A 13,051-nucleotide genomic window follows, 5' to 3' on the forward strand; every position below is an offset into this window, starting at 1 on the left:
ATGCTTGACAAAAAAAATCACAAAATAACTTGAAATTATACAATATCCTAGGACTGACTGAATATCTAATTAGCTTCTTAGCACATATTTACAAGTTTATTGGTGAGAGCAGGGTCTGCTTCATTTTATTATCATCAAAACATACTGAAAAGAGCTGCCACATTTCCACACAAAAGGACTACATTCTTGCCATTTCTAGTCTCAAGGAACAAATACAGCCATTTGGGGGAACTAGTAAAAATTCCCCACCTGGAGATTTTAATTCTTCTTCTTCTTTTCTTCCCCCCATGAACTAATGGTTGGGGACACTGATGAAATAGAAAGGAGCACTAGTATGGAATCTAGATGTGCTGACATTTTTGCATTTTACCTGACTTTGCTGAAAAGATGACTCTTTGGCCTGCTGCACTCTCAAGTCAAAAAAATAAGGTATTTATGACTATGTAGTCAGCAACATTGAAATTTTCCTTACTTTTGTAAACAATCTTCACTTTGCCAGGTCAACTGCTGCATTTTCAGTGAATGGAGCAAAATACTTTTCAGGGTGATTTTTTTTTTTTTTTTTTTCATTATTTGTCAGTTTGGAAACAGGGAACTTAAGAAAAGGAGTTTCTTTTCTTTTTTTTTTTTTTGCGGTGCTGGGGATCGAACCCAGGGCCTTGTGCTTGCAAGGCAAGCACTCTACCGACTGAGCTATCTCCCCAGCCCGAAAAGGAGTTTCTTTAACTATATGAAACCACATTCTGCAGGAACCTAATACATATTAAATAATAATGGCAATAAGAAAAAGCAATGAAGTTTAGGAATAAAGGTTTTGGAAAATTATCTCTAAAAGGAACCCTATCTGTCTGAAATTAATGGTGGGATCAATTTCAGGGAGCTTGAGTATCAAGAACTACACCTCTTGCTTCTTCATGCTTTTAGGTACTGAAGGCCTCACCTACAACTTTCTGCAGCCAGGAAGAACCTAAAATGTCAAAACAAAGGAAACAAGCTTTTTGGCTTTTCAGTTTATTTCAAATGTGAATTATATATTACATTGATGGTCTGAATTAAAATGTGACCATGTGTTCAAAGATACATTCTGCCTTTATCTGTTTCTTCCATATTTTGAGGTTCTTTAATAGTAACTTAAAGGTAACAAAGGGGGTGGGGGGATCAGGCCATTCTTAGAATTTTTTTTGTCCAAAAACTAAAAATATTTTATTAAAGAACAAAATTTCTTTATTAAAGGATATTATGAGGACAAATTAGTATCTATTCTAAAACCAAATGTATTAGGTCTAGTCCAAAATAGAAAGAAAAGCATCCATAAGATAAAAATCTTAACTCTAAAATGTTGAAGATATATACTGTTTTATCCATAGAAAGCTTTTTCTCTATTTTTGCAGTACTGGGGATGGAACCCAGGGCCTTGGACACACTAGGCAGCGTTCTACATTGGGCCACGTCCCCAGACCTTCTCCGTAGGGATGGATCTAAAATATGCTACTTCCAATTTTATAGTAAGATGACATCCTATAACATGAAAAACAGCCTAGTTAGAAAGACATTTCTGGACCTCCATGTAGCTTGAGGTATCTGATTAAACGTGTTACCAAATCATAACCTTTCTTAAATTCAAAATTTAAAAAGAATCTCCAAAAACATAGGAATGCATTAAAATTATACAAAAGCAACTAAATATAAAAAGAGGCACAAGTAAATTCAGATGATTTCAGATTTCTCCACCTTACCTAACGTGAAAAATGGTGGCTGGAATTTTTGGAGGGAGATACTGTATACCGTTACTGGCCTGGCAGGTTTTGCTTCTACTACTTCACCTCTCTTCATTAATGTTGAAAGTCTCTGTCCATCTTTCTTTAATGCAGAATAGCTTGCAAGATAAGAGAGGGAGAGAGGGAGGGAATGAGAGAGGACGATCTAAGGGAGATTGAGAGAGAATGAGAGATGGTAATTCCATATGATGGCATGAAAAGAAAAAAATATCAAGCAGCTCTTTAAAGTGAAAAGCCCTTCTAAAACTTGAACTGGTTTTTCTTCCAAACCATTCCACAATGTTGTAAGGGATAAAGCTCCTAAATATCTTTGGGATAATTTGAGCCCATTCTAGCACATTCTAGCACTCAATGAGCCCTTCCTTAACCATCATCCTGGAGAAAGGCTATTTTATACATTCCCTTCATTAGTCTCCTATGTGAAGGGCACAAGGAACTCAGTAGTAGCCTCTGGTCATAATGATCTCAGCTAAATTTCCTTGAAACAATTTCTACTATAATAAAATCCACTTTGTATTAAAGTTATCAGTGTTTCTAAAAAGCTTATAAGCAAAAACTCTACTTCATATATTTTAGTTTTATGTAATAAAATTTTATTAGATCACAAAATCCTTGGATAATCAGAGCAAAGAAAATCTAAAATGATTCTTATAAATAAGTTTAATTCAGTTTAACAATGATCTCAGTTAATTTTTATTTAGGTTTTACTAAGATTTTTAAAGCTTTACATTTTAGGAAACACTTGAAAAAAACATTTCTCCATAGGTAGTTCAACATTCTTAAAAAGAAAAAAAGAGACTTAAAAATGCAATATAAATACAAAATTCTAAGAGAACTATCAGTAACTTATCCTGACTCAACCTACAGCCATTCAGCCATTTTTAAAAAAAGAAGTGATTTGCCTGAAATGGTAACATGCATACAAACATGGTTAAGTGGTGTTATGTCTGAATGCTTACGACCCTTCCGAATTCACGAACTGAAATCCTAAGTACCAAGATGATGGTATTAGGAAGCAGGACCTTCTAGATGGTGGTTAGATCCCAGAACAGAGCCCTCCCTGAAGGGATCACTGCCCTTATCAAAAACGCTCCAGGCAGCTGACTTGCCCCTCCAGTTGAGGACACAGAGAGAAGGCCCTGGCTATGAAAGTTGGCCCTCAAAACAACCTAACCAGGACTTCTCGGCATTCCGAATTGTAAGAAATAACTTCTGTTGTTTCTAAGCTATAGCTTATCTTTTGTTATAGCAGCCTGAATGAACTCAGATCTGTGGTAAAGTAAAATGCTTATATTCTTAATAGAACTCTCATCTGTTTCATTTGTCATAGAGAAAAACTCTGGCCCCAAAAGGAATGAGCCTAACCCCTGAGTGCACATTAGGACTCAAGCACAACTCTGAATCTCTTAGCATGGTACCAGCAATTTCTGAGAAAGTGACATCTCTGAGCTGCAGAACTGCCTCAATGTCTGTAGACAGAATTGGAAAAGCTGATAAAAACTGAATAGCACAGATACTAGACTGTAGGACAGGAGATACTAGACCCAGGGACAGGCGACCACACCGCACTACTTCCTAGACAGAGCTTCACACGGGTCTAGATCTGGCTCACCTTTACGTGATCATTCTCTATGCCAGATTTAAAGCTTGCCTTGCCATATAACAAAAGGAAGCCCATTCTATTTTAGAGTGATGTTAACCAGTGGAAAGTAAAAGTAAACATTTATTCAAATCAATAAGTGAACTCACAGGGGTGGTACTTGCATTATTGTCCCAGTAAATTTCTGTAGAATGCCTTCGATATCTTCTTGTGTTATTTTATCTGCCAAAAATGAACAAAAAAAGTGACACTAAAACAATCACAGAAATACATGCACTATTTTTGTACTACCAACAGCTCTGAGGATTCATTCTTAAAAAAAAAAAAAAATTTCTGAACAAAGCATATTACAGTGGCAGAAAAGTAATGTCTATAAATTATTTTCTAAGTTTCTAGGTATCAAATATTAAAACAACTTAATGTGGTACTGAAGATTATTAAATAGCCACAATTTAAGTTTTACATGATGAGTTCAGTTGTATGATTTTAAAAACTGAAAAACTATGACATATAAATTCAATATGTGGAATTTTCATACTTACAGATGGGTAATTATACTTGGTTAATATTCAGTAATAAACTAAATTTTGGAAATAGTCTGTAACTTGTTTAGGTCATAGTCAATGGAAATCAACTATGATGCTTTTACAATTTTGTAAGAAATTTATTTAAACTTTTTTCTGGTATATGTATATTATGTGTATTTGATTTTACTTGAACAAAATTAAACAAAAATTAATTTGTGTGCTTTTTTTTTTGGTTTCAGGGATTGAACCCAGAGGGGCTTAACCACTGAGCCACATCCCCACATCCCTAGCCCTTTTTATTTCTCATTTGAGACACAAGTATCACTAAGTTGCTTAGGGCCTCACTAAATTGCTGAGGCTGGTTTTGAACTTGCAGTCTTTCTACTTCAGACTCCTGAGCCACTGGGATTACAGGCATGCAGCACCACGCCTGGAAATTAGTGTGCTTTTAAATTAATTACTTAATTAATTTTATATTTTTGGTTGTTGATGGACATTTATTTTATTCATTTATTTGTATGTGGTGCTGAGGATTAAACCCAGTGTCTCACACATGCTAGGCAAGTGCTCTACCACTGAGTCACAACCCTGGCCCCTTAGTGTGCTTTTAATTATAGTTCTAACACCATGATAAAAATCAAATGGCAACATGGAATATTGTGTCCAGATTTCAACAGCAACCCAGGAGGACAGTCTTAACCTTAGTATGATCTTAATCCTTATAAGCTAAACACAAACAAAAGACTAGACTACTAGACTCAAACAGAGTGAAAAGCTACAGAACTCAAAAGTACTTCCCCAAAGCTGGGCCTGGTGGCACATGCCTCTAATACCAACAACTTGCAAAGCTGAGGAAGGAGGATTGCAAGTGCCAGGATAGCCTGGGCAACTTAGTGAGACCTGTCTCAAAATAAAAAATAAAAAGGGCAGAGGATATAGCTCAGTGATGGAGTACACCTGGGTTCAATTCTTAGTACTGCAAAAAAGAAAAAAAAAAATGTTTTCCCCAACATCTAGCAACTCCAAAATCACAGATCTCAGATGGAAGTTTTGTTTATACTTTCTCCAACCTCCATGTCTCATAATATGGAGAAGATTTGTCCATGAAAAAATTTTACTTTGCTACAACATTAAGACCCCTATGTACATGTATGATTATGGTATGAATGGTATGAATCTACATTGTGTACAACCACAGAAACGAAAAGATTTACCCCTGTTGTGTACAATGAATCAAAATGCAGTCTGTAAAAATAAAAAAAAATTAAAAAAGACATAATTACTGGTAGCACCTTAGTTATGGTAAATCTATGATTCCCAAATTTAAGACAGCCAATGCTACAGCTGTGCGGGTACCCATCCAAAGGAATGCTGTTGCTGATAAAACTGCAGGAGTTCATAATATAGCTCCTCATTTAAGAAACAAGACCAGAGTGCTCTCTGCTTCTACCAGCTGAGCTCTTCACTGACGTTTCTGCAGATGTGTACTCCTTTGTCCTGCTTCAGTGGCTCTCTTTCCCTGATATCCCCCGCATGAGATGACAAGATGTGCTTTCTCTTTATACTTCTACCATGTGGTCTCCTCCTCTGTACTCACATTTCAGATATGTGTGGCGTGTGCTGTTCATTTTATAATTAATTATGCACCATTTTTAACAATATTTAAGGTATTATCTCACCAATAAAATTCTGAGCCTCTCAAAGGCAAAGACGGTTTTTCTTCTTAGGTAACATTCATTATTAAGTGGTGCTCAAGACATTCTTGCTGAAATTTAATTTGCTAAAAAAATAATAGAATCTCAAGGTTGAAGGACACTTAAAAGTCACTGAGGCCAATCATTCATCTGATGTTTGAATTGCCAGACAGAAAGCTTACCTAGCGAGTTATAATAAAAGCTAAGCTTGTGATACATGGCGAGAGAGTAAAGCATGCTGACTATACCTAAAACATGATATTAGTCCAGTAACAACTGTCCCTGTAACAGTCTTACCTCCAGAGCATTTTAAAAGAAATGAAGAATAAAAACCTCCATGGCAACAATATCCAATAACTAGCCTAAAGAAGTATATTTGGTAAAAAGAAGACTGATATGACACAAGTGTCACAGGACTTGAATAATTATCCTTTGTTCAGTAAATTAATAAGCCATCAATGTGACAGCATTCATTTGAAATAATGTTTAAAGTCATTCTCATAAAATTAACATATATAAGATCATGTTATAGAGCACAATTTGCTTAAAACTTACTGGCTTTTCCAGTGAATTTACAACATGATAGCTGGTGCTTAACAGTAGAACTAAAAGCAGTTTGATGGAGTTAAAAACATTCACCCACACATGGTAGTTGTTACTAGACAAGACCCACCACCACAAACAGCTGTTATATTGGATGAAATATGGCAAACAACTTCGACACCAGACAACAAGTTGCAAGGACTATGATTCCTGAGGGAAGGAAGAAACAAGGAAAGCACCAGAGAAACCTGTGTGGTGGAGAGGGGATCCCAAACAAAGCACAGTCACCTAACTGATCAGAGGTCAGAAGCTGGGGAGTAGTGGTTGCTAGAATTTGAGGAAACTGTGTGGGATCCCCTGGAGTCTGACTAAATTCCAAGCTGCATGTCTACCTAAGAAAGCCTCCACAAACGTGCAACAAATAACTCTTACCAAAGCCCTTACAAGGCTGGGAGGTGTTTGAATTAACCATGCAGAATGAAGAAACTTTGCTGAACACCTGGGACATGTGTTACAGACCCCAGGAGAGTCATGCTGTAGAACTAGGTGTAACTTAATCTAGACCTGGAAAATTATCTACTGGAGATCCATCCCAACAAAGAATCTATACAAAAGACACTAGAATTAATAAGTGAATTTACAAGGTTGAGAAACACAAGATCAATATGTAAAAATCAACTCCACTTCTATACGCTAACAATGAGCAGATTAAAATTTGAAAAATTCCATTTATAGCAGCATAAAGCTATAAGTACTTATTAATTTTATTTACAAAAGATGCATAATAAAAACAAAACAAAACAAATGTATAAAACTGGCATATTTAAAACCACAAACATGGCTGCAAAAAATTAAAGACCTAAATAGATGGGGAGAGATATCTTTTTTCATGGATTAGAAGACTCAAGATTGTTCAGATGTCAATTGTCTCCAAAATTGATCTGTAGCATCAACCAAATCTCAAAATCCCAGCAGATTGTATATCTATATGTGTGTAGAAACCAACAAGCTCAATTCAAAAATTCACGCAGAAATGCAAAGGACCTCAAAGAGCAAAACAAGGATGAAAAGTAGCAATTGGAGGCTCGCGCTCCTGATCTCGACTTACTACCACGCTACAATAGTCAAGATGGTGTGATAGAGTTGTAAAAACAAGCAAATAGATCAGGAGAACAGAATAAAGAATCTAGAAGTAAAAGCATGCACATATGGTCAATTCGTTTTTGACAGAGATTCAAAGGTAAGTAGTTTTTCAAAAATGAGTGCTGTGGGGCTGGGGAGATAGCTACCGACTGAGCTATCTCCCCAGTCGGTAGAGTGCTTGGTGCGATCCCCAGCACCCAAAAAAAAAAATGAGTGCTGAAAAAAATCTAATATCCATTTGTAAAAAAAGTGAACTCAGACTCATACCTGAGAGCATATACAAAAATTACCTCAAATGCAGAGATAACAAAAGGACTTACGGTGGGGGGAGGTACTGGCTGAGCTTCTCTTGGGTGACTTAGAAAAAGTTATCTGTTCTATTCTTACGAATTTTATCTAAGTTTGGTATTACTTCAAAATAAAAAGAAAGATTAGAAGGAATCATTATAAACAACTTTATATCAATTATGTTTGAAATTTTAGACAAAACGAATTCCTAGGGGAAAAATTATTTATAATGATGTAAGAAATTTAAAAATAGTGTGTCTGACAGTTAAAAAAAATTAATAATTTAAAACATTCCTTAACAAAGAAGATTCCAGAACAGATGTCCACCAGCAAACACTATTGAACCTTAGCAAAAGAATGTCAGTTGGACACAAATTTTTCCAGAGAATAGGAAAAATGTTAATATTCCTCAATCCATTGTATAAAGTTAGCATAATCTTGATGTTAAAACCAATCAAGGATATTAGAAAAAAAATACAGGGTAATTTCACTCATAAACACAGATGCAAAAATCCTAAATATAAACAAACTAAATTCACACAAAGGTTAACACATCATGACCAAGTTAAATCTATTCCAGAAATATAAATCTAGTTTAATATGTAAATAAAAAAATTAATAGATTCAGAAAGATATTTGATAAAACTCAATATCTGCTAATGACTTAAAAACCACCCAAACTCAGTAAATTAGGAATTAGGAATAGATAGTAACTGCCTTACTTTAATAAGGAAGCTACAAAAACAAAAACCAAACAAACCCATAGAAAAAAAATTTGTAAAAAGTAAGGTGCAAAGACTTGTTCTTCCAGATGTCAATATTTAGTCTAAAACTACAGCAATTAAGATAGGTTGGTGTTAACACAAGGATAGAAAAACTGACCTATGAACAGAACAGATTCTGAACAAACCCAAGCCTGAACAATGCCTGATCTGTGACAAAGGAGGCCAAGCAGAGTAGAGGGGAAAGTGCAGGGCCAACGGGATGTCCAAGTAGGAAAAAATGATGGGTCACAATCATGGATGCAACGTGAAAGAATGATGAATGTAATGTGAAAGGCAAAGCAATAGAAACTTCTAGAACACAGGGGAAATATCTTCATGCTTTTGAGGTAGGAAAAATGTTCTTGAACAGAATGCTAAAAAGACTAACCATAGAGAAAAACTTGTAAACTGGACCAATTAAAGATAAGAACTTCTGCCTTTTGAAAAATATAATTATGAGAGGGAAAATGCAAGATGCAGAGTAAGAGAAAATATCTGAGTAGATATCCAAAGTGTACAAAGAACTCATAGGAATCAATAAGAAAAAGGTACCACAATAGAGAGGAAAGAAGGAGAGACCTGAACAGTCAATGAAAGATGGCTAATGAGCCCAAAACTACGTGATAAAGTACAGACTGTCTTTAGCAATCAAATTAAAACCATGATGAAACACCACTACACACTGACCAGTATGGCCAAAAGTAGAAACACTGTTAAAAGAATGTGTTTCTAATGTCAAGATGTTTCAAGAAAGTGGAACTTATAAGAAGCTGGTTGAACTACAAAGTTATACAACCACTTTGGAAATCTCTTTCATAATTTCCAACAGTGTTGAATATATACTTATCCCCTGGCCCAGCAATGAAACTTGGGTATAAACCCCAAGAGAAATGCATATACTTGTCTGCACAGGACAAAATATAAATAACAGCTTTATTTATTAGGTCCCAAACTGGGAACAACTCCAAGTGTCTACCAACAGAAGAGGGTGGGGATGTAGTTCTGTTGTTGAGTACTTGCCTAGAGTGCACAAGGCCTTTGGTTTGATTCCCAGTACCACACACACACACACCCCACAAAGAAAGAAGAGTGTTGTAATGTGTATATGTGTGTGTGTGTGTGTGTGTATGTGGGTGTGTATGTGTATATGTGTGTGTGTGTGTGTGTGTGTGTGTGTGTTTCTGTGGTATGGTGGTATACAGAGGCATACTACATGGCAATAATAAAGTCCAAAATACGGATACATGTAACACCATGTATAAATCTCACAAATATAACCCAAAGTACCCAAGTATTCAGATACAAAAGGATACATACTGTTTAAGAACTATCACCATAATGTTAGAAGTTTGAATAGCAGTTACCCTTGGAAAATGAGGGGATATGACTCCCACGAGGTATAAGAAGGTATTGTAGGACTTATCTATTTTTTTCTTTTTTTTAATTACCATGCTATTTATTCGTTCGTTCATTTTTTTTTTTTTTTTTTTTTTTTTTTTTTTGTTGAGGATCAAAGCCCAGGTCTTGCATACGCTAGACAAGAACTCTACCACTAAGCTATACCTCTAGCCCTGGAATCTTCTATTTCTTGCTAGCTACATGAATATTTGTTTTGTTATAATTCATTAAGCTGTAAATTTATCCACTGTTCAATTTTCTTTACTTGTGTGATACTTTATAATAAAAAAAAATTTAAGGACAAACAAATAGCACCATAAGAAGATTGATAGCCAGCTACACACTAGTCCAACTACAGTATGTGCCCTATTAAATTGTAATTTGAGACCCAATTCAACTCTTCAACTTCCTATACCATTAAGTCCCTGAAGCATGGGCAACCAAAACAGTCTGAGAAGTCACTTCCATTAGATACAACATTAGCTGGGACCATTTGAAAAGACTTTGGTAATTTCCTATCTCAGAATCTGTTTAGAACAGGGTGATTAGCTTGAGATATCACTTCACTTTTACATTTCTTACCTCAGAATAAGTCATAGAGGGGTGGAGAAGATTATCTCCATTGGAGAAGCAGATAGGGCTTCCTAGAAGCTGGCCCACATCCAGCCTCGGGGCCAGAGCCCTAGTTCCTGAGCTCAGTGGAGAACAGGTGAGCACAAAAGCCATATGTCCTTTAGGACACCAGCAGAAGTACCTGAGAATTAATACCCAGAAAGTAGAGGCGAAAGGGCAGCAGAAGGTAGGAAGATATTTGGCTTTTCCTAAGACTTACCTTACTCGTCTTCACAATCTTCACAGAGGATGCAGCTGTGGCTTGATTACTTATTCACACACTAAGTGTTTTATTCTATGTCACGTAATATACCAAGAATAAAGTGAGGAGCAAGAGACAGGGTTTCAGACCCATAACTCAAGGGATTAACACACAAAGATACATTTGTGAGCAGCAAAAAATGCTATCTAGGAATAACAAGAGGGTGTTATGATAGAGAACAACAGGAAGGACCTGGTTCATATGGTTTGAACTTGAAGTCCACTAAGCCAGAGACTCATTTTCTTACTCCTCTAAGCTAACTTTCAGCTATGTGATACAACAGCTAAAAACAGTGCTTGTGTATTTAGGACAAAATGATGTAAAAGCACTCATCTGTCATTGATTGTAGACTACTTCATTCAAATGCCAGTTAACCTGAACAGATCAATTAAGAACTACCTTTTTGGAGATTACTGGGTACGGTGGCAGCTGCAGGGGCCTTTAATAGGTAGAGGCCAGGCATGCTAGATGGCCTACAATACACAGGATAATGGAACATAATAAAGAACTGTCCTGGGTACTCTCTGACGTCTGGATATCTGCCAGATATTCATGTAGGTGAAACCCATTTATAATTACCTGAGGCTAGAATTTAACTCCATTTTACATGTAAGCATAAAAGAACTTTTTGTCCAGTTTTACATATATTAAATTATCCAGTCTTGAGTCATTACTACAATAAACTTATGTGAGTCTGCATTTGTACATGTGCCATTCACTGTATTTATATATAGTGTGGATGTCTTCATGAAGACTTTTAGTACAGTAATACCTGTGCATTTACATATAGCTATACCTATTTTAATATGATACTTTTATTTTTTCTTTTTATTTCATTTACTGCAATATGCTGATTTGAAAAAATGTATAGATTAGAGTACTTCTAAATTTTAGTTCAGAATAATAATGAAGGCATAGAAAATACTGCTCATAGGTTTCAGGATTTGTTTTCAGAGGGTCAAGAACATAGATCAGAATTTTCCATTATATATTTAGTTCCTTAAGTTTGCTATGATTTTTTTTTTTTTTTTTTTTTTTTTTTTGGTGCTGGAGATTGAAACCAGGGTGCTTAACCACTGAGCCACACCCTTTTACAAAAAAGACAGGGCCATGCTAAGTTGCTGGCTTTGAACTTGGGATCCTCTTGCCTCCTTCTTCTGAGTCACTGGGATTACAAGCATGAGCCACCATTCTCGGTTCTCTCTGATTTATTATATTATAATGAGACTATTTTAGCACACTGAGCTTTCTTCAGGTAAGTAAATTAAATTACAAATTATGCAATCCTGGGTAGAGTTCTTTCAATTCCTAAATGCTAAAGTCTAGGAACAAAGGGTAGATTTTAAGTATTTTTGCCTGCCTGGTCTTCTAATATTTCCTATCACTGAATGTCAGCATCATGTAGCCAGTTTTAAAACCCCCAAACCCTAGGTGGTGGTTGACAACTTCCTTACTTGGTTGACCACCCAATCAACAATCAGCAAGTCCTACCAATTTTACTTGCTGTTCACTTGTATAATTTGAAAACTTCCATGTCTCTACCACTACCATAACCCTAGTCCAAGTTACCACCATCTCTATAAGAACTACTACAAGAGCCTCATGATTTGTTTATAAGACCCCCCATATCCATTCTCTTCCGATCAACCCTCAAAGAACTAGGAGGCTGGTCTCATTATCATCATTTTGGATACAAGGAAACTGAAACATAAAGAGACTCAGACATTTTCAAAGTTACACAGCTAGAAAAGGGTCAGAAAGCTGGAAATGAAACTCAGGTTTGCATAGTCTACCGTTTTATACTTCACCAAGCTGCACCTTAGTACACCATCTTTAGTTCTACTACCCTTGGACATTAGTCTGAATATCAATCACTGTTCTTATTTAGACTTGGAAAACGGAGATAGAGACATGGGAGACTTAATTACATACATGCTGTCAGTATGTTAATATACTCTGAAAATATTTCTGTCCTCTTAGTGCCCTAGCCTCTTTACTCTAAAGTCTCCTAGTTGAAGGTTCAAGTTGGGTTTCAATTAAATGAGGGTCTGCTATTATTTGCTAATACTACTAATAATTTCAAGGATAATTCAACATGTAATATTAAAAAGACAGAAATAAATGATTTTTCTTTTTATCATGTTGATTAATTGAGCAAGATATGATGATCCGTATAAATGTTAATAGGATAAGTGAAGATTTTATGGACAAGAAAAAGGTTGGTCTCACTACTAAGACAATTTGTAATACATAATGACAGTCAACACAAAAATTTAAGGAAGCCAGAGGCTAGACTGCCTACAGCCAGATTAAGAAGAGACAACATTCAATACGGGGGAAAAAACACAGAATGCCAACGAATAATTCACAGTTGGTGACACAATAATGCAGGTGAACTGACTGACAAATCTGCAACTGCTGCATTATAAATAGCACAGCACG

The 13,051-nt window shown here is 35.8% G+C and overlaps 1 protein-coding gene across 2 annotated transcripts in view; it reads right to left on the minus strand.

Annotated features, from left to right (window-relative positions):
* TRUB1 (TruB pseudouridine synthase family member 1) overlaps positions 1-13,051 on the minus strand; it is a 32,392-nt gene that overhangs the window by 3,931 nt on the left and 15,410 nt on the right. Inside the window, exons 5-7 of one of the 2 annotated variants that reach the window (XM_079135986.1) lie at positions 3,528-3,600; positions 1,737-1,876; positions 770-967 (exon numbers count right to left, since the gene is read on the minus strand). In XM_079135986.1, the coding sequence (XP_078992112.1) occupies positions 921-967; positions 1,737-1,876; positions 3,528-3,600 (260 nt within the window). In that variant the 3' untranslated portion in view covers positions 770-920. Of the gene's footprint in view, positions 1-769; positions 968-1,736; positions 1,877-3,527; positions 3,601-13,051 lie in introns of those variants that run through there. The other variant, XM_079135985.1, reaches the window with a different exon arrangement.

Source organism: Sciurus vulgaris (genome assembly GCF_902686455.1).
Source record: "Sciurus vulgaris genome assembly, chromosome: 4".
Classification (NCBI taxonomy): Eukaryota; Metazoa; Chordata; class Mammalia; order Rodentia; family Sciuridae; genus Sciurus; species Sciurus vulgaris.